Raw genomic sequence first — 23,272 nt, forward strand, 5'->3', positions numbered from 1 at the left:
AAAATGCTTGGTCTGAGTGTTTATATGTTTACAAGTACATATTTACTATTTTGATAAGTTCTGTCAAATGGTTTTATTATGTATATATTTGTACAAATTTGGATAACTCCACCGGAGATTAGGAATGCCTGTTACTGAACACCTTGATCACCTGATATGTTAGTTATCTTAATATATATATGGAAATCTCTCTGTTTTAACTTGTGTAGATTCTCGTATGCTTTATGGGGGATTCATATTTCTTGTTGTTATTCATATCTCTTGCCCATTTTTCTATGTGGATTCTTATTCATACACACAAAGACATATAGAGAACACTACATTTGTCACCAATAGAATACATCTGCTCCTCAAGCACACACAGGATATTTTTAAAAGGTATGCTGGAACATAAAACATCTCAAAAAAAATAAAAGATTTAAAATATTACAGTTTGTAGTTTTTAATCACCATGGAATTAAGTACAAAAACACAATTGGAACAAAGCACCACTTTTGAAATTCAGGAGTATGCTTTAAATCGCTTATAAAAGAAGAATCACTATGAAAATGACAAAATATTTTGAACTGAATGAAGATGACATATCAAAAAGTGAAATTCAGCGTAAGCCTTTCTTGCTGAGCAATTTAAACCTTGAGGCTATAAGATGAAAGCCAGACATTCAATAAGTTCAGTATTCACATCAGAAAATTAGCAGCAGCAAACTATAGTGACAAATTAGAACCCTAAAAATAATAGTGATAAATAGGAAAATCAGTGGTGCATGAGCATCATCAAAGGCAAAAGTTCTTAGAAAAGAACAATAAAATTGATAAATTTCTGTCAAAATAAGAACAAAACGTGTTACATAACCAGTGTCGGTGAGAAAGGGTACACTATTATGGATCTAATGAACATTAAAATAATTAAAGGATATTATGAGAAATTTAAAGTAAGTTTGAAATTTTAGATAGATTCCTTGAAAAACATAGCCTACCAAAACTGGTAGGCGCACACACATGTAAATGGAAAATCTACATACTTCATTATCTAGAAAAGGAATTTGTAATTATAGATCCTTTAGAAGTTCAAACCCACATGATTTCACTGGCAAATTTCTGCAGACATTTGAAGAAGAATGCATAAAGTCTAACAGCAAGTATAAAAAAGATTGAATAATTGTCCTTCTTTATGAGCCCAATTTAATTTTTTTAAAATTAAGAAGTGACATAAAACATTATGGAAGAGTCCAGTTTAATTTTGACAGCAAAACCTGACAAGGACATTCCACAAAAGCAATATTACAGATCAATTTTTAAAATGAATTTAGAAATCTTAAAATATTAGGGAGTTCTGGAGAAATGTGACAGAGTGAGAGACGTCCTCAGGTCTCTCCACTTGAAACAACAAACTGAACAACCAAAACTCAACAAAAAACACCCAAAGCGCACACCAGCACCTCTTAAGTGTGGGATCTGTGCATAAGACTTACCACAGGTCAGAACCCCGGGTGGGTGTCAGGCGGTGGACTAGGAGAAATAAAGAAGCTGCCTCCCACAGCCACCAGAGCTAACTGTAGGAGGAGGGGGAAGGGAGGAGAAAACATGTGGGGAATTCCCTAAATAGCCTTGCCTGGGAGAGTTGTGAGTTACATGCAGCCAGTAGCAGGGCCCAGTCATCAAGTCAGAAAGCAGAGAAGCAGGACAGCAGAAAAACAGTAGTTGATTTTTACTGGCCCTAGTTGGAAAACCAAGGCTGAGCCGCAGTTCCCAACCCTCAACCCCCAGCCACTGACACCGAACACCACAAGTCACCAGGGGAATCTGAGCAAATGCTACCAAAACTGTTGTTAACACTAACTGAAACTAAGGGTAGTGAGCATGATTAAATATCTATAAGAAAATAAAAAGGCATTATTAAGGCTTTATGTAGCAGGGATCCAAGAGGCTTAGACACCAACTACTGGAAACCAAAAGAAAAGCGCCGCCTTTGCATCAGGCTCAAGAGAGACCTTTACAAAATAAAAATTTGGGTGGGGGGGGGGGGAGCAGAATACATTTCCATTAATGCCCAGGCAGAAAAATAATCCATTAAACACCATGAACAGCCAAAGTGACAAGGAATCTCAGAAAGGAAAAGAAAAATCTTCAGAAAATAAGTTTATATACATAGAAATATGCAACATAAATGACAGAGAATTCAACATGGTACTTCTGAACAAACTCAGATTTGAAATAAGTCATATCAACAATTTCAGGAATTGAAAAAACAACTAGATGAGCAGAACAAACTAGATCTTCTAGAGATAAACACACTGCAAGAGTTGAAAAATGAAATAGCAAGCTTGGGAAATAGAGTCGACCAAATGGAGGAAAGGATCAGTGATATCGAAGATAGAAATCTAGAAATAAATCAGAAGGAAGAAGAGAGAAACCAAAGAAAGAAAAATAATGAAAGAGAAAGAAATCAGGAAGAACCACAAGACCTAGCTGATACCATTAGGAGAGGAGACATAAGAATAATGGGCATTCTCGAAGGGGAAGAAAAGGAGCAGGGATTAGAAAGCATTTTCAGACAAATAGTGGACAAGAATTTCCCAAATCTAAGGAATGAACTAGAGCTTGGAATTCAAGAAGTCAACAGAACACCAAATTATCTCAACCCAAAAAGGCCTTCACCAAGACACATTGTATTAAAATTATCAAAAATCAACGACAAAGACAAAATTCTCAAGGAGGCAAGGAGAAGAAAACGGTAACATATAAAGGAAAACCCATTAGATTATCTTTGGACTTCTCAGCACAAACCTTACAAGCCAGAAAGGAAAGGAATCAAATATTTAAACTAGTAAGTGAAAGGAACTACCATCCTAGAATAATGTATCCAGTTAAGCTCTCCTTTAGAGATGAAGGAAAAATTAAGACCTTTCCAGACATAAATAAAATTGAGAGAATTCTCCACTATAAGGCCTGCACTACAGGAAATACTGAAAGGGATCAGCTCACTTAAAACAAAATGACAAAAAATAAAAAAAAACATAATTAGGAGTAAAGTGACTATCAGGCAAATAGAAGCAAAGGAGTGGAACCCTTACTAAGAACAGAGCATATAAGCTTAAACAATAAGAAGAGAATTGCTATAGCAAGATAGTAATGAATTTCAGCATATATAGGGACGAATTGAGATAACAATGACTGAAAAGGGGAGGATTCAAAGATCCAGATTTGCAAAGAGGAATGGAGAAAAGGCATGCGCAGAAGAAAATGGACAACGTGTGTGTGTGTGTGTGTGTGTAGTCTTATTCATAATGGTAACCACACAAGATTCGGAGCTGAAGCATATAACACAAAACAAGAAGAATCAGAGGGAAAACCCACAAAAGCCAACCAAAATAAAGAAAACAAACACAGGGACAAGGAAGCAATGGAAACACTGAACTATCAGAAAGCAAAAGATAAAATGGTTATAAGAAGACCTCATATTTGAATAATCACCTAAATGTAAATGGACTGAACCCACTGATCAAAAGGCACAGAGTTGCAGAATGAATCAAAAAACAAAACTCAACCATATGCTGCCTCCAGGAGATATATATCAGCTCCAAAGACAAATAGAGGATCAAAGCAAAAGGGTGGAAAATGATATTTCAAGCAAATGGCATTCAGAGAAAAGCAGGAGGAGTAGTACTAATATCAGATGCAATAGCTTTCAAAATACAAAAAGTAAAGATACCGAAGGACACTTCATAATAATAAAGGAAACCATGCACCAAGAAGACATAATACTTATTAATATCTATGCTCCCAATCAGGGAGCCCCGAAATATGTAAAGCAATTACTAACAGAACTAAAAGGAGAAACAGACCAAAAACACTATTATAGTAGGGCACCTCAATACCTCACTGTCGGATATGGACAGATCATCTAAACACAAAATCAATAAGGAAATCACATCCTTAAATGACACGTTAGACCAACTGGATATAATTGACATTTACAGAGCCTTCCATCCCAAAACAACTGCTTATACATTTTTCTCTAGTGCACATGGAAATTCTTAAGAATTGGCCACATACTGAGACACAGAGATAGCCTCAACAAATAGAAGAGGGTTGAATCATACCAACCATATTCTCTGATCATGATGCTTTGAAACTAGAGGTCAACTGCAGAAAGAAATCAGGAAGAACCACAAATACATGGAGATTAAACAACATGCTACTGAAGAATAACTAGGTCAGAGAAGAAATAAAAAGAGATCAAGAGATACATGGAAACAAATGATAATGATAGTACAACATATCAAAACTTTTGGGATACGGCAAAAGCAGTCCTAAGAGGAAAGTTCATATCATTACAGGCCTATCTCAAAAATAAGAACGAGCCCAAATACACAATGTAATGCTTCATTTTAAAAAAGTAGAAATGGAAGAACAAATGAAGCCTAAAGTCAGCAGAAAAAAAGTAAAAAATTAGAGCAGAAATAAATGAAATTGAAAACAAAAAAAAAATAGAAAAATACAACAAAGAGCTGGTTCTTTGAGGAGGTTAATAAAATTGACAAACCCTTCGCTAGACTCACTAAAGAGAAAAGAGAAAGGACACAAATGAACAAAATTGGGGGTGAAAGAGAGGAAATTACTGCTGACATCACAGAAATACAAAGGACCATAAAAGACTACTATGAAAAAGTATATAACACCAAATTTAATAACCTAGAAGAAATGGACCAGTACTTAGAAAAATACAAACTTCCTAGACTGAATCAAGATAAATTTGATTATCTAAATAACATAATGTGTCTCCAAATTTATGTAATATTTTGTGCAATCCTTGTCAGAATCTGAGATTTTTTATGGGGATCAGAAGTTGACCTATAACATAAATATGTCATATAAGAGAAAAATGCATTTATAAGAACTACATAAAATACGTCATAAAGTTAAATTTCCAAAGGCATTAGTTTTAAATACTCCCAAAAAACAGAAATTGATATCATGTTCTTAAATATAGAGTAACCATCATAAAGATATTAATTTTACTTAGGTTATCTTGTAAGTTTAATGAGATCCCATTGAAAAATACCATCAAATATTGTATATTGTATAATAATTGAGTAAAAAAGCAGGAACTAGAGGGAAAAAACCCTGAAAAACTACTGGAGCCTTAAATTTTTTTATATAATTAAAATAATTCAAAAAGGAGAAAAAATGTAATCTCGACAAAAGAAGTAAATTTAATATATATAAAATTGGTATAAGTCCACCAAGAATTATTATTTCTGGTGACTTTAAAAGACAGCAATTTGTTTGTTCATTCCTCATGGGATATAAGAATGAGAAGTGTCAACAGTCTTTATTTTTAGTAGTGATGGCGGTATGGTTAAAGTTTTGCGTGTGTGTATAGATACATATTATAGGTAATTAAATATATGTAATTATAGCTAATACATATAAATCATGTATGTGGAGTGGGAGACATATTTGACTGGGATTTCTTGTGTCAGAAAGCAAAGAAATATCAGTAACTCTTGGGATTCTCTCAGTTCATAGTAACTTAAAGGGATTTTTTGAGTATCACAAAATCTTGCTAAAATTTTTTTTTATCAGGAAAGGATACTGAAATTCATCAAAAGCTTTTTCCTGCATTTGTTCCAGTGATTTATACCTTTTTCTCCTTTGATATCTTAATATAACTTAACATCAATAAATTTTCTTAATATTAAACTGCTCTTGCATTCCTAGTAAAAGCTTGACTTGAGGTATTGTCTTTTTCTGGGCCTAATTTCATAACCAAGTTTAAGAGTCTGAATTCATTATTTCTTAGTGTGTGATGTTAGCCTATAATTTTAATTTCTAGTACTCTTCTATTTTTGTATCAAGTTCTGTGAGCCTTAGTTACTTGAGGACTATTATCTCTTTCTGCGTTTGGTATAAGATTGTTTTTACCTAGAAAGACTTGCATTTACATTCATTATGATTAATGACAGGTTTGAATTACTTTTACCACATTATGTGCTTTGCATTTGTTCTTTTACCCTCTTGTTATTTTTGCTCTTTTGTAGTAAATTCTCTTCTTCCACTCCTCCCCCTACTACACTCCCTTAAATATTGTATTTAGTTTATATTTTTATGCTAATCCAGCTATTTTTATATGCTTACTTAAAAATAACTGAAGTTAATAAGTACGGAAGCTTATGAAAGTTTAATGTTGGTGATGTATCCAAATATAATTGCAATTGTCCAGAATTTTAGTTATATTATTCTATAAATTTTGCCTTCTTGTATTGTTTTATGCAGTCATTACTCAGATTTAACCCTGGGTCTAGCATTTTTTTGCTTTTAATTTTTTTCTTACATCTAAGATTTTACTTATGGGAACACTTGTGTTATGTCTGAGGTACACCCTTTAGATTTTTTTTTAGATAAAATTTTATTGGTTAACATCTCAGCTGGGTGTATTGTTTTCCTTTTTTCTTTTTCTTTCTTTTCTTTCTTGTTTTGTTTTGTTTGTTTGTTTGTTTGTTTGCCTGAAAAGATATTTATTTTTGCATCTTCCTTGAGGATAGTTTTGCAATGATTGCAGTTTTAGAAGGTATTTTCCTCTGCACAGTCAGTACATTTTATTTTTTGGAATCCATTGTTTTTTGAGAAGTCAGTTATTAATCTAATTGCCCTTTCTTAATAGCTAATCTATATTTTCCCTCTGGCTGTATTAAGTCTTTTGTTTATCATTTCTGTGTAAATTTATAGTTGTAGTTTCTAATTATCCTGCTGTGCATTTGTTGAGCTGCTTTGGGTTTTTAATAAAAAAAATAGTCACTTTCTCTTTTGACATTGTCTCATTCCTCTTCCTATTATCACCTTCTTGAAATCTGTTTAGATATATGTCAAATCTTTTCATCCTATCCTTTGTATCTCTTAAGATTTCTTTTTTATTTTCTGTCTCTTCATTACTTGGTGCTGCATACTATGTTAATTTTTTGGCTCTCCCCAATTCACTAATTCTCTTTTTACTTAAATTTTAATATGTCATTTGATTCCTTCATTTTTTTTTTTTACTTTCTTTTTTATTTTCTCCTTTTTAGTTAAGGTAATTTCCTTTGACCTGTGTTTTAAGTTCATTGATTCTTAACCCAGTTGGCTTAAATCTGTTAATGAGTTATCAAAGGTATTCTTCATCTCTACACCACATTTTTTGTTTCACACATTTTCATTTTACTCAAATATTTTCCTTATGTCTGCTGAAATTCTTCATCTATTCATAGTCCCCCTTTCCTGCCGAGTCTTTACTGTATTAATCTTAGTTGCTTTAAATCCTGTGATGGTTCAGCATCCAGAATCATCTCTAATTTTCATGATTTGCTCTCTTGATTGCTTTCTCTTGGCAGTGGATTATCGATGTTTTTCTTCCCCTTTTATATTTTTATGTGAGACATTATTTTGGATTTAATGCTAGATATTGTGTGTATAGCAATAAAGACTGAGGGTAGATAGTGTTTAGGCCTGGAGATGAAGACATTTCTATTAGAAGTGAAATAGATTTTTTTGTTATGGTTACCTTCAGTGCACCAGTGATTTCAAATTCCTCTAGATTACTTTGAGGTTAGAGTTGGGACTGGTTTGTGGGAACATTTTCCTAAGCGTTCCTGTTCCACCCTCAGTTTTAGGTCTTCCCTGTGCTTTTGTGTTTCAGACAAGATCTCTCTTAGTATTCTCCTCCCTCTTCTAAATGTAGACTGCTAGTGCTTGTTATTGCTTGCTAGCCTGGCAGTGGGGAGGGAAGGACATTTAGGGAGCAGTTTTTTTTTTTTTTTGTCCTGGTCAGTCCTTACCTGCTTGGTTGCTGTTTACAGTCTCCTGCTTGTTTTCAAGGTTTTTTGTTTGTTTGTTTGAAATTTTTGTTGTTGTTTTATTGCTTTGTATGTTCTCATACTTCCAGTGTATTAGAATGTTTGCAAGTATGATTCTGGTTTTTTTCTGTCCATAATTGCTCATCATGTCTTATTTGCTCACATAATTGTTTTTTTTATAGTTGGGTTTTTTTTGATATGTTTGTACATGAGTTTATATGTCTTGAACTTTAGGTGTGGGAATTTTTTTAGGTTTAGGTTAAAATTGCATTCTTGCAAAGAGGTTTTAGATTTGTTTTTGCCAGTTGCACATGTTCATTATTAGTCCTGAACTTCTTTAAGTTTACTTATGTCCTTAAGGTATTGTGAATTCAAACTGCAGACCTACATGAGGGATGGCTTATATTTTGAATTCTCAGTGTAAACGTTTTTGTTTGATTGCTTTTTCCCTGCCGTTCTCTCAATGCCAAGCAAGTTTTCTTCCTGTCCCCTTCTGCAGGGTGGGCTTATACCTTGCTCACCCCTTACAATGAGGGTATAGATATTTGGATGAGCTTTCTGAATAAGTCTTCCAGTGGATTTTCTTTTATTTCCTGTCTCCCATGCTCGTACAACTCTCAAAGTAGAGGGCCTAGTCTCTCCACAGTGGAAAAATAATCTGGCAGTTTGGGGGCTTTGTTGGTAACCTACGTTCTGGTATTGGTTTCACTTCATTCTTGGTCTTTGGCTTCCTTACTTTTGTGCTATTTCACATTCAGTATGCGTTTGCAAAGTTTTTTTAAATCTCACATTTTGCTTCTCTTCAGATGGAGCTTTAATTGTTTATACATTGTTCAGTTTTTATTTTCATTGAATACTTTTCCCAAAATTTTGAGACTTAGAAACTCCTAAATTTAATTTACTACTCTATTTATTTTGAAAAGCCTTTATTGTTTAAATCTCTGCTTTGCTTACTAAGTGGTGAATAATAAAAGATCTAAGAATCATATGAAATGGGAATTTCACCTAAAGTAGATAATCTGATTTATCCCTCGATAGGGCAATATGAAGGAGATGAACTTTTTAGTCACACTTGGGTTTTGAGACCTTACACAGTTGTTTGAATTACTTAAGTTTTGTGAAACTCTACCATCTATTGAAAGAGTAGCTATGTAGTAGGGTCATTGTGAGCCTTAAATGATGTAACTTAAAGTTTCTGGTACATGGCTTGTGTAATGGTTCAGGAAACACTATGGTTCTCCCCTTAGTTTTTGGAAGAGGACATTGAATTTCAAGGAGGAAGCATGTATTCGCTACCTACACAAAATTCTGTAGTTGTTGAGTGGAAATCAGTTCCCTGTCTCTTCTGGATTTTGCTTTTTAGAAGAGTGAGAAGGGTGACATTCGATCACATTCTGCCTTCCTGTATATTTCCTGAATACTTATACATATTTCCAGAGATCTAACATATTTGAGGAGAAAGAATATAATGCCCATTTTGGCACACTTCTTGAATGTTAAGTGAACAGAGATGAATATGACATGATGCAGGCCCTTAGCTGGTTAGTGAGGTAACTCCGTCTAATAATTATGCTTAGTCAGTATGCTTAGTGCTATAGAAAAAGTAGCACCTTTCTGCGACAGAGGAGTTATTTGAACTGGATCGTGAAGTTTGTGTAGGAGGCCAAGATATTCAAAAGAGGAGTGGGCTTTAGGCAGAAGTTACAGCAGCATATGTAAAGACCTGCAGGCAGTAAGGAGTGTGTCCTGTTTCAGAGAATTCTAGGTTGTGCACACGCAGTGAACTTAGTCATGTCTGAAGAAAGGAATGTCTCTTGTGGTTATGGAATAGATGGCAATTGAAATGTGTCTTAGATGACTGGTAGTGTTTCAGCATGTGAAGATAAGAATGAGTTGGATAATACAAATTGAGGAAATAAGTTACTTAGACAGCAGAATGTATGTTACTTACATATAAAGACCTATGAATAATCATGTTGACTTGGCTGCTACTTACTCTTGAACTCTCATACCTGAGACAGAACAGCTTAGACATCAACTTTTTCTGAGAAATCATCAGGAAATTTTACATATCTCATTAGAGCTTTTATGTGAGAGGGATTTCATGAAGAGGATAAGGGAGCAGTTTTTCCAGGTTTACAACAAATGAGATAAAGTGATAAAACTGTTTTGGAGTTGGAGTGTATGTGACTTTGACTATCAAAAGTAATAGTTTAAATTTTCTTTGATAACTATTAGCAGTCCATTGTGGCATTTCGAACAGGAGACCTGATGTAATGATGATTTATCTAGGTGATTTATCTGACGGAGCCAGATGGCGCTAGAGAGGAATGTGTCTGAAGCAGCAGAATCACCTATTGCTGTATTTCAGGACTGAAGTGATTAAAAAGACTTGAATAAGTGGTAGTAGTAATAGGAATAAAAGAAAAGACATTGTGAGAGTGATTTATAAAAAAGAATGACAAGTTCTAAGAAATGGTTGAAGATAAGATTTGGAAGACAAGCAAGGGAGTTAGAAATGTTGATGAAATTTCATACTTGGGAGACTAAGGGATTTTTTTATTAGCAAAAGATATGATATTAGCAGGAAAATAGTTGTGAGGGAAAACTGAAATTGTATATTATTTATTGGATGTGAGATTAATTATACGGTATATTTCAGAACATATCTTTTGTAAAATTAAGTTTTTAAAATTATGGTTTAGTTTGTGATTAGGCAGTGTAGTCTTCTGTCAGTAGCATAAGTTTTGGAGACAGGCCTATCTATATTCCTGCTCACCTTCAATAAATATCACTGTTAACTAATCTTTTTGGATCTTATTTAAATTGTAAGCTAGCAGTAGCAATACCTTCTTATAGGGTTGTTGTGTGAACTAAATAGTATAATGTGTATGCATAGCTGACCCATTTTAAGCCTTTAATAAATGCTCGTTGTCCCTTCTTAGAAGATGCCAGCCTTACTTTTGGCTGTGGTCATATATTTGGATGGACACCAAAGAATAATGCATAAACCATTTTTGTTTTACTATCCAGTTCACCAAAATCATAACCTTGATTGTTTGCTAAATGTGTGTATAATCTGGCAATTTGTAATTGGACTAGCTCAGAAGTTAGAATTATTGAATGCGTAGGTGTACTTAACAGCCTCCTTTTCTGGTAAGTGACTTTACTTAGAGGATATATGTTTATGTAAGCAAGAGAGTCTATTTCCTGGAAGGAAATTGTGGTCTCCAGATCTTTATAATAACGTCACCTTTAATCTTTTTGAACATTATACAGACTGTTTTCTTGAGAAAGTTTCTTGCAAGAAGTAAATGAAGCCTCCTTATGAGCTTGTTAAGACTCCATAGACTGTCAGTGATATGGAAAAATTGGATGTTTAACCAGGAATGTGAACATGTGTTTCAGGTAGAGAATTCGAAAGATAATGAAGATAGTATTCTACAAAGAGAAATTCCTGCTCGACAGTCTCGACGGAGGTTTCGGAAAATTAACCATAAAGGAGAGCGCCAAACCATTACTGATGATGTGGACGTTAACAGCTATCTTTCTGTGAGTATATTTAGGAGCATTTCATGGATCTTCCCTAATTTTTATATCTTTAATTGACATATATTTTGGCGCTGTCAACACTTTGGGTTCTGTGTAAAAGTTTGGGGCTGGTAAAGATATTTATATAACTTTTTAAAATTCTGCTTGGTCAAGTCAGGTAGAAATACTCTTAATGAGAGTTTTGTTTTGTTTTTGTTTTTCTTTTCTGCTTAAATAATGTAAAACTAAAAAAATTCTTACCATACATTTTTAAACACATTTGTAGAATTTCTTGCCTTTTTAGTACTTGAATGGAATATAGATTAGAGTCCTGAAAATTCAAGTAGTAAACTCATTGAAGCTTTTTTTGTGATAATGCTTTAAGACATACAAAAGAAATAAAAATATGTCATTTCTGCCCTTGAGGTGTGGGGACAAATATGCATACATATAATGTGTGTTATTGCAGAAACATACGCCAGTGTTAAAGGTATATTTTCACATGCAAATATTGACAAAGAAGCAGATGAACTAATAAACTTGTGAAATACCAGAAGGAACATAAGCTGTTTCTCCACAAGTCTTCAGTTTTTTAACTATAGATAACTTCATTTTAGACAAAAGCTGGTTGAATCAAAAAGTGAGGATAATCCAAGAAAGAATAAATCCAAGTGAATTTATCAGTTTTCGAAGGAGTCATGATCCTCCAGAATAAAAAAATAAATAATAATAAAAAATAATCTAGAGATTGATTGCAGCAAAATTCCTGAGGATATGATTCATTCTTTTGGTCGTCAGAAACAGAAATGTACTTACTCCATGTTGGGAACAAGGGGAATTATTTAGAGAACAGTTAGTACTAGAATAAGTGTTAAATTTAAGGCAGCTCAAAGGATTTAGTCTCATTTGCCTAATTTCACTAACTCAGCACCTTCTACATCTGACAACAAACTATAGTGCCAAAAGTTTTTATGACAATCAGCCACACAAAGTTCGTTTTCCGTTTTTATTATTTAATTTCTTTTTTATAATAAATTTTCCCATCACTAATTAAGCTAATTGTTTTATCTTATTACACAAGTAATTTGTAACTTTTTGAAAAGTTAAAAGTCTCACAACCCATTTATTTAACCATTGATGACGTTTTCTATATTCTTAGATAAAGCTTTTATCATATAAATAGATATGTAAGCTTGTTGACTAACTTTTTAAAACTTAAATATATGATATGTTTTGTAACTTTTTAAAACTTGTAACTGAACATCTTTGAATGTTATTAAATGGGTTCATTTTTTACAACACTATTCTTAATAGTGTCATGGTGTACTCCATTATAATAATTGCTGAAATTTACTCAGTTCCCAGTATTTGGTCATTTATATTTTTATAGCTTTAAATTAAAAAATTACTTTTTAAAAAAAAAGTTAAAAAAAAATAAGATGCTAAGTGTCTTTGGTTATATATGACCATATCTTTTTTTCTTTAGAAAAGAATCTAAGAAATAGAATTGCCAAGTTAAAATAATTGTTCTGTTGTTCTCTCCTTGTATGAGTTAGAGTTTGTGCATAGTTCATGTGTGTGCTTTGATGATTTGCTTATTCTATTGCAACTTTAGTATGTTTTCTTAATTTTTTTTGCTGTTATGCCACGAAGCTTAGACAGATTCCGTATTTTTTCTTGGTAACTGTGGCTGGTGCTTATGAGTCATTTACTTTTAGCCCTCATGTGTCCTGAAAGTTGTCCTCTTAGGGATATGCAGGTTTCCTGAGTACACCAGAAAGAGCAGTAGGCCCATTGCTTGGGATTCTGTCTATTTGATAACTTTAAGTGTGGCATTTTTGCATGTAAAGGTTTATATTAGCTAGTTTTAGGTGGTTATCCTAATAAGTACTGTCAGGAATTTGGCAGATCTTGGAAAGGGAAGAGCTAAGTTGATTCGATTTAGAAAAAACTGGTTTATTAACCATGGACCTGGGTTATAGCAAGGTTTTTGATCATGTTCTGACATTTGCTATTTCTTGAAGTAATAGAGTTTTTTTTTTTTTCTAGAAGGTATATATTTCAGGCATCTTAGAAAATCCATTATCAAGAGGTTTTCATTTATAATTAATTGCAGCCATTATGTAAAACCTATACATCTGGCCAAATTCCTGCATATTGATAGTTGATCTGGATAAGAAGACTCTGTAGCAAAAAATCTTAATTAGTATTAATTGAGAATCCAGTAATTAATTAAGCATCCAGTAGAAAATTAGTTTCATAGCTCCCACAAGGTTCGTTATTTCTTTTGTTCTACTGTCAGTAATTAAGAGAGAAAGATCAGGAGTCATACTTTTTTTTAGACAGAAATTTGACAATTTCTTTTTTTCATTTGCAAACCATCATGAATTTTTTCTTGCTAGAGTGCCAAAGACAAAAAATTCTTAAAGATATCAGAAGATTTTGTTGCTATTGTTATAATAGCACACAATCTGCAAGGTTTTGTAAATATTAAAGATTTTTGCATGTGTTTTTATTTTCTAACCGGATGCTCAGAACAAATGAAAAAGATGGTTTACTCTTATGAAATATTTTCGTAGTTTTGTATACATTGCTTTGCATAAAGAGAACCATAATCTTAAAGTGAAAATTTTTATTATAATGTGAAAAAAAGGGCAACTCTATAAAGTAATAACATTTTTGAACTCATTAGGATATTGTATCAGAGCTTGCAACAAATTTAAATGTCTCCAAATTTCTCAATGATTTCAGAGATTTGATCTTTGAGGAGGATGTATATGATATTTAGAAACAGCCAAAAGGTGATAGGGAGCAATATTTGATGAGTGGGATAGGTTATTAAACAAAGTGGAAATAGTCTAGTATTTCGATGAGCCATTTATCTTGACTCCTTCCTTCACTAACTACAATTGGGACATTTCATTTAAACTCTTTGTGCTTTGGTTGCTTTATATCTAAAAATGAGGATAGTAATAGCAGATCTGCCTCTTTTATGGGGTGGATGATTGCTGATGTACTTGGAATATGTATACACTCACAGTCAGTAATATCTGTAGATTCTTCTCAAATGTTTCAAAATGTGTGCCCTCCACTCAATTTCCCCATGTCATTCCCTTAAGGTCCACTGCAGTTTTTTCCAGAACAGTTGTAATAGCAATCTCCCAGCCAACTTTCATTGTACAGCAGTATTTTTTCATTTTGAGAGATTTGGAAATTTTTTAAAAATCGGAGTGTTTCGTAGTCTCTGCCTTAAAAGATGCCTACTTGTCATTTTATTTGACTTTAAGATTTGTTTTTCTTTTCTCTCTGGTTTCCCTACTGCTAGCCCTGTTCCGTACATCTTCCTCTATCTCCTTAGCCTATTCTTTAGTCTGTTCGTTTTACCTCTTTCAGCCCTGAATGAAGCTATAACAGTATCACTTCTTTTAAACTCAAATCTTTTCATATTCTGTCACCATCTATCAGAGGAATTCCAGTGGTCTAGCCTCTCAAACCTTCATGGTCTAGACCAGTTCTGTCTAGTAGAACTTTTGACAATAATGAAATGTTTTATAACCATGCTTTCTGTATTGGCAGTAACTAACCACACATGGCTGTTGAACATTTCAAATGTAGCTAGTATGACTGAGGATTTTAATTTAAATTTTTAATTTTAAATAATTTACATGAAAGTAACCACATGTGGCCAGTAGCCACCATATTGAACAGCATAGGTCTAGAGTTTGTCAGCCTTTCCAGCTTTCCCTTTTCTTCTACATATTTCCTGCCTTTCAACCATGCTAAACAAATATGCTAATCCTTAACGAAGTCATGTTTTTAAATTTTTGTTTCAATTTTATTGAGAGAAAATTGTCATGTAACATTATGTTTAAAGACTAGAACATGGTGATTTGATAAACATATACATTACAAAGTGGTTATCACAATAAAGTTAGTTAACATATCCATTTCGGGACATAGTTATACTATTTCTTTTGCTTAGAATGCCCTTTTATTCTTCTTGGCAAAATCCTTATCATCTTTAAGACTCAATTACACATCATCTCATGTGAGGGTTCCATGACTTTCCTTGGGGAAGGGTTAGGTACACTTCTCTGCATTCTCATAATATCCTCTATATATATATATATATATATCTGTGACCATTTATTTCACTACATTGTAGTCGTTTATTCAAATGTCTGTCTTCATCACAATCATGCCTTGAAAATGTCAACCATCATCATTATATCCTCAGAGCATTGCTGTCAAAAGAAAAAGAATGCCTGGTCTTGTGTCAGCTTATGTTCATGTGTCACTTTGGGCAAGTTGTATAATCTTTTTATGTCTGTTTTAATATTTAACCTATAGATTTGTGAAAGGATTAAATGAGAAAAAATATAAAAGGCTCTGCTTAGTGTTTCGTGCCCTGAAACAGCTTCTCTTTCTGTTGTCATTATTGTAAATGCTCAAAAAATATCTTTGCTCCTAATGCTTACAAAACAATTTTCTTATTTATTCTACACCTGGAAATAAAATGTGTTTACCGAAATATGTAACTATATTAAGATAACTGAAAACAAATAAGCTGAAGAATCAGGACAAAGGGAGACTAAAAATAGGAAAAATAAAATCAAGCTGGCTTGAAATTAGAACAACCAACCATCAGCCAGCCCCCCTCCACCCCCGCTTCAGTTTTTATAGCGTAGAATCACGGTAGCTCATTTTGAAGAAGGTAATTTCTTTGCCCAGCATTACAAGATGAAGTAGTTACAAAATGTGTATGAAAGTCTCTGAATGAGTTGCTTTGCTATATACAATGAGTGGCTAGAAGCCAATTAAATGACAGAGTATGACTGGTTTTGGAATTATTGATTTGAAGACCTTTCTGTTAGTAGTTAGCAAAGTCGGTAGTTTAACCCAAGTGTCTTAAATCATAGATTGCAAAAACAATCTCCAAAATATGGGAAGAAAATAGAGTTTGTATGCACTAGTACCATTTTAAATTTCTGAGAATTTTTGTGAATAGTATTTGTAATGAACACAAAATATTTTTTCTACTAATACATGTATTAATTTATAAATAAATTACAGATGTTAGAAATGTAGCTCAGACTTTTTATTTTAAATGTCCCAGGGCCCTCATGACTTAATAAATAATAAAGCCCCACCTCCTGACACCGTCACTTTGGAGATTAGGATTTCAACATATAGTTGGGGAGTGGGGGACACAGATATTCAGCCAATAGCAGAGTGCCAGTGAGCAAATAATTCAAATATTCAATTCAAAATGGAAGAGGTGTAAATGACATTCCTGTTGCATCTTCTACCAGAATTTCTAGTTTAGGCCATATAAGTCATAGTCACTGATTGATGAAGAAAATGCCAACATTGTGAACTTTATTTTGTATTTGTGGACTTGATTGATCCTGATTGTTTTCAATTACATTTCATGTTTAGTAAATACTTGTAAAATGAAAGGATGAGTGACTAAACAATCTTCTGTCACTTCTGTGTATGCAGAGACTTTGTTAATCTTATTTGTATGGAAGACAGTGCTGACCAGATAGCTACTGAGAGATTTAGAGCCCACCTCTGAGAGTCTGCAGCTGTTCAATATTGTTTCCTGTCACCCTGTTTACAGTTCATAATGCCCTGGGCAGGTGTGTTCATTATGGTTCTTTGTACCTTAAAAACAGAAGAGGACTTTTTTTTTTTTTTTATTCATGTGAGTTTAACATCTAGAATTCTGCTTCTCATTTGTCTTCTGGAAAATAATGGAGAATCAGGATAGGTTCATGTACCTAGTTAGAGGGTCACAAGTCCACAAATGGACAGAGAAAAAGCAAAGGGTTGGTATTATAATCAAAGGACAAGTGTCTGCCTAGAGCAAAATTTTAAAAAATTGTGAAACAAAATGCTTATTATAGAAATGTAAAAATATATAGAATATTAAGGAAATAAATTTAGTGTAATCCTCAAAACCAGAGAGAGCTAGTGTTGCTAAAGATTTTTAAATATATATCTTAATTAATTCAGATCTTTTAACTAATTAAGGCAGTGCTGAATATTTAGTTATATATCCTGGCTCTCTACTTCTCATGTAATTAAAATTTGCCGAAACATTACTTTTAACAGTAATATTATATTGTATTAGTGTAGTTAATATTATATTGTATGAGTATAACAAAGTGTTCTCATACAGCTTCTTGTTTTCTCTGTTCTAACAGAACTTGTATGAATAAATCTGTGACTGACTTTTTCCTTAGGATTGACTCAAAGGAGTTAAATTACTGTGTTATGTGTATGAACATTATTTTTAAGGCTCTACATAAGTATTGCCGACTTCTGTTTAAAATTGTCTTTATCATTCACTCTGAATGAACTTCAGGAGTATCAGGAGGAGGGCAGTATACGCCTCCCTAACTGTCTGGGGCAGTTCTCCCTCCCTTAAAGGTGACACTGATTCCTTTGGATCTGCCCATTGCCCGGGGAACCTGGATCAGGAAGATTTTTATCACACCTGAAACACTTTACACAACAATTGCTAAAGAAAGCTTTTTTGAAGACTGTTTGAAGCAACTCTGACACTAATGTATACCAGTGGTCTAAGGTAATGATTTGCGAGAGCCATCCACTTGAAAGGGGAGTAACTACTTAGAAATAGCAAACACATTCATGCTGATTGTTACTGCCTTTTAGTTTGATTTGATATCTGTTCAGCATTTGGCTTTTATACCACTAGAAAATGCAGTATTTAAAATTAGAGAAGTGGTGTAAAGGTAATCTCTAATATACTCCAGAATTTACAAATGGAAACAGTATTCTCAATAGTGTAATTTTTTTAAGTGAGATTTTTTTTTGTCATGTTGATATATAGCTCTGTTTTAATTATTGCGTGCATTTTATTTTTGGAAACCATATGTTATGTTAATTTTACATGAGGTTTGCATTTAATATGTAGCATGCTTGACTGATTACTATATATACAAAGTGTATTCTTATATTTATGTGTGTTTGAGTGAAAAATGCTTGATACAACTGCACCGTGTAGGGGAAAGTAGAAGCATGGTACTGCCTTTTTATTGTTCCTTTGGCTTCACTGATTCTAATTATAGAAGCTTACATCACCTTAGCTGATGATGAAGGCTTCCTTCTCCCTCTTTGCTTTGCTTTTTCTTCCTCAGTCACTCCCTAAGGATGGATCATATTTCATAGTGCACATGTGTCCTGCTGGTGGCTTTGACAGGGTTTTCAACAGCATGGTGCTGATCATTTAGTGGATATAGATGAAAGTGTGCTGAAGCAGACTGTTCTTTACAGAAGAATAGGAGGGTGGGTGTTGGTGTGCTGGCTTCCTTCCTTCAGAAGGGCTGAGGAATAGATAAAATACAGTTTAAAAGGAGGAATTCCTGAGGGGCACCAGTAATAAGAGTTAACCACGGTCTGATAACTGCAAAGATTCATTTCAGATGTTCAAGTTAACCAAGGCAGGGGAGGTGGAAAGGGGTGGGAAAGCTTGCTATAATCCCTTAAAAGAGCTTGTATGTTACCTCTGACATTATGGTAAAGTGTCATTTATTCATTTTCCAAAAGAATTAAAGTATTTTTACTATATAAATCAGTTCATTTAACAGTTTATATTTCAAAGATCAGATACAACTAAAATACAGAAATGAGTGGCTTTATTTTGTAAAACTGCGTAATTTTTCTTTTGTTACTCTCTTTGGTTTGGCTTCTCTAAGTTGTGATTATATTTCACTGTGCAGACAGAGAATAAATGTGACTGTGCTTGAGATCACTACAACCTGGTTTTTGTTATTGTTGGATTTTGTTTTTTATAATGTTTAGAATATATATTCTCTGATAACTTACCTTTATTCTTGACAACCTTTCCCTCTCCTTTTCAGGGTTGTTACTTACTGAAATAAAAGAAATAATTATTGTTAGTATCTATTAGAACCTCATCTTTGGCTTTCTATACAATATGTTGTCAAATGTTCCTCTATTTTTGTTTAGAAATAATTTATACAGTTAACATAAATTTTAATTAACTACGTAGCATTCACATTTTTAATAAAAATATTTTGTAATAGTTTGAAGCTTTGCCAAGCTAACATGCATTGATTGCTCTATTTTGTAGTATGTGGAAGACCTTTTTAAAGCTAAAGATTTCATCAGTATTGCTTAGCATCATGGCATTTCGTATGCAGGGGGACTATTATCCTGTGTGATGATTCCTAGACAAAGTGTAGATCAGGGAAGGCATTCTCCCTTGCAGCAGTTACTTCATTTGAATTGGTAAGATAATGGAATGAGATCAAGATAAAATTCTAAAAGTAATGGAAGTGAAAAATTATTCATTCACCTAATGACATATTTTTGGTTATTTGATAAATTAATACCTTCTTCAAACGATGTTTATTTCTTCCTTCAGTAATAAGAGGTTACGTGATTATTTCTGGAGAAACAGTGTTGTATATCATGAGAGTAGTAGTGGATTCATATGCTGAATATAGAATTTATTCTGTTTCTTTCATGGTATTGTTGTACAGGGAGATTTTAACGTTTTAGGTTCACCATACAATTCCCTAGAATGGCAGATACTATGAGATGATTGGTAGAACAAGGAAAAGGATTATGTCATCCACACTTACAGGCCAAAATGAAGAAGAGAGTTCCTTTATTGAGTTGGTGTTTACTACTAATTGTAACATATGGCATTAGTGGATTACATTTCATGAATAGGGCTGCAGGTTGTTAGAGCAGCTAAGGGATGACTGTCTCACCCTTGCTCAGCTTGAGATCCTTCTTTGTGTGCTATCATCGTGATTTATGAGAAGGGAGAAAGGTTGCCCATTAAGATTTTGCCTTTTGATTTGGTTGTAACTTACTAAGCTGTTGTTATCCATGAATATGATTAATGTCCAGCATTGAAACTGAAATGTTTTTTAGTCATATTGCTAATGTTTATGTACAAAATGCATGTCTTTAGAAGTTTATCTTTAGGAAAGGATCGACTTCATTACATACAAAGTGCCTCTTATCATTTTCCTGTTTTAAAAAATTAATGGTTAAAATTAGATTTTAGTTAATTTATTTTTAAATTCTTAATGTCTTGTTAATTCCAACCCATTGTAGTTTATTAAGTTGAAAAAATGCATTGGTGCTTGAAAATCAACCTGTATTTTCCATGTTTTTTACATTTAGAAAACTAGAGTCATGCTTATTTGTATTTATGAGATTTAATTTTAAATAAAAATGCAAGTTTTATGTATTCTTTTAAAATTTTTGCAGAACAAATAGTTCTTAAGTTTTATGGAGATCTTAATTCATAAACGATCACATATTATGAAAGCATGACTTGTCTGTTCAGAATAATACCGAGTTTTACTAAGTAAATTCTAGTCTGATAAGTAGCAGCATAGCTCAGATTGGCATCAGTGTTGTTCAGAAAGTGGCTCATACTTTGCCCAAGGGTATTGAAGAACTTTTTTCCCCCTAATGACAAGATGTTTCTTTTTATGTTAGTCAGTGGAATCCTTTGTGATAATACCTGTCCTTCAGGTAATACTTTCTCTTATGTTGCAAGCTTCTTCCCCTCAAAATAGTGTTAGGTGAATAAAGCATAATAGTTCTCTTACTTTAATATGTTCATTGATTTTTATTTTCATAATTTTTCTTCTTTGAGGCTTATTAACTGTATTTTATTGTTGGAAACTGTGACTGACTTTGGCCATTGGGAGGCAGCATTAGAACTTTTAAGTGCAAACTATGGGAGTAGCTGCAGTAGGTGCCTTGTGGCAAAAGCATAAAGGATAAGGGTGAGCACTAGAGGAATTGTGTTTTCAGATTGGAGAGGGTGTGGCAAAATTTAAGGTGTTTCCTGTAATTTTTATAGAAAAATGAGATTTTCTTTTCATCCAAGCTCAATTTGGAGGCAGGCTTTAACATTTTATTCTGATTTTTTTTTTTTTTTTTTTTTGAGTTTTACTGGCTTCTGGTCTCTTTCTAGGAATTGAGCATTGGGCTGTGTCAAAGTACCACATTGCATAAATTATTCTTCCTCAGAAGACTTGCTGCATGCTGCAAGTGGGCTATTGTGCCCGTTACTTTTTTTTCCCCCCAGCTTTCCTTTGCAAATTGAAATTCTATTGTTTCCTTTTGAGCTTACTGTTTACATACAAATCTTAATACTAGATTTGATATTTTTAATGTTAATTTAAAGTGGTCCTGAAAGTTGTACCTTTCAGAATAGCTATTTGTTAAGTACGAAGTTTCGCAAGCAGAAACCCTTGAATTAGTAGTAAGGAATGCATATATGTGACATCCGAGACCTAGGCTACAGTATTTGTATTTGCAATACAAGAGTATTTTACCAGAGCTAGTTGTTTTCTCTTGGGAAGACAATAGTGTTTTAAATTTGAATAATAATAATAGGAAATATGGCTTCCTACACAAAGCTATGTATCAGTGCGTAGCACTAAAAATTAAAGTGGATTTTTTAAACTGAAATAGAGAGGTGCTTAAGCCCATTTTTTCTTCTAGAATTTAGCTTGTTGACACGTCTCACAAAAGGGTGTGCGTGTGTGTGTGTGTGTGTGTGTGTGTGTGTGTGTGTGTTTTAATAAATTGTTCTTTGGGCTACATCTGCAGATACAGTAGACAATTGATCTAATGCAGTTTCTGAAGGCTCTCTATACAGGTGATGTCATCCTTTTAGCTCTATTCTCCTCCCACTCTCTTTCCTTCTTATTAGATATTTCATCTTACTGCAGAGCATAGAATCAATAGGAGCTTCTCCTTAGGGAGCTGCTGTGAAACAGGCAAGGCAGTAGGAATTAAGACACTAACATATAGTCTTGCTTTAGCAGAATATGTAGTGTTTTTGTACTATATAGTATGTAAATTTTCAGCCAGAAAGCCAGACTTAAATCAACAATACTGCCTTAGTGATGCATTAGAACAAGAAGCAATACTGCCGAGCTGTAAACAGTGCATGTGAAAAGAGAAATTTTTAATTTTGGAGATTCTCAGGCATGCTGCAGGATAAACCTGTTAGAGCATATGTCTTCTGCCATTTGCTTAACGGTTGATTTTTTTTTTTAACCTCTGGTGGTTACAAATATAAAGAAGAAACTTTCATCTTAAGGATACAGTGTTCTGATTTGCTTCTGATGCAGAGGAATTACTGCAGTGCTTGCTCTACAGAATGAAATAAGTTGAAGAAAAGACAAAGCTGTGTTACAGAGAGGAAAGGTTTCTCAGAATCCAGGAACACAGATTTGGTGCATGTTGCCTTATTTATATTGATACGTTATTATCTGTTGTGTTACTACTACGTATGCCTGTGCCAGGTGCCTGAGGAAGCATGTGTATGTCTGTATGTTCTGAGCCAGAAATATAAACATCTTGATTTACTGTGGTTTGCCTGTTAAAATTGAACATTTTGATGAAAACTGTTGCAGTTATCTGTAAGCTACTGTAAGCTCCTGATTTCAGTTTGAAGGAGATTTGGAGAAGCTATCTTGATATTTATAACACTGAAAATGGTGTATGATTTGTAAAAAGAAACTTAACAGAATTTGTCAACACACTCATCGGTGTGACTCTGGTTTGAAAAGGAAACTACCCTTTCCAGCCCAGGAAATGGCTTTTCTTGTTCGCTGTTATGCCAATTGTCTTCAGCCATGGGCCTCCAAAGTAAGTAACTATTGTTATTTTCTTTGAGATTGCTATTATCTAGTTATTAAATTTAAGTTCTATTTTGAACTATAAATGAGCTTTATTGTACTGTTATATTTTCTAAACTTTAAGAAGTACAAAGCAATCTAAAAAGCCCAATCTCATGGCCATTTTGTTTTTCAATTAAAGGAATCTCTAAAATATTTAGTGTACCTCTAAGAGGGTTTGAAAAATACCTTCTTAATA

At 33.4% G+C, this 23,272-nt stretch overlaps 1 protein-coding gene across 15 annotated transcripts in view; it reads left to right on the forward strand.

Moving 5' to 3' along the window:
* RAPGEF6 (Rap guanine nucleotide exchange factor 6) overlaps positions 1 to 23,272 on the forward strand; it is a 173,546-nt gene that overhangs the window by 40,677 nt on the left and 109,597 nt on the right. For 14 of the 15 annotated variants that reach the window (XM_016118353.2, XM_016118354.2, XM_036225023.1 and 11 more), the window contains one exon: positions 11,240 to 11,383. In XM_016118353.2, coding sequence (XP_015973839.1) covers positions 11,240 to 11,383 — 144 coding nt within the window. Of the gene's footprint in view, positions 1 to 11,239; positions 11,384 to 16,418; positions 23,045 to 23,272 lie in introns of those variants that run through there. The other variant, XM_036225025.1, reaches the window with a different exon arrangement.

Source organism: Rousettus aegyptiacus, unplaced genomic scaffold (assembly GCF_014176215.1).
Source record: "Rousettus aegyptiacus isolate mRouAeg1 unplaced genomic scaffold, mRouAeg1.p scaffold_m13_p_7, whole genome shotgun sequence".
NCBI lineage: Eukaryota > Metazoa > Chordata > Mammalia > Chiroptera > Pteropodidae > Rousettus > Rousettus aegyptiacus.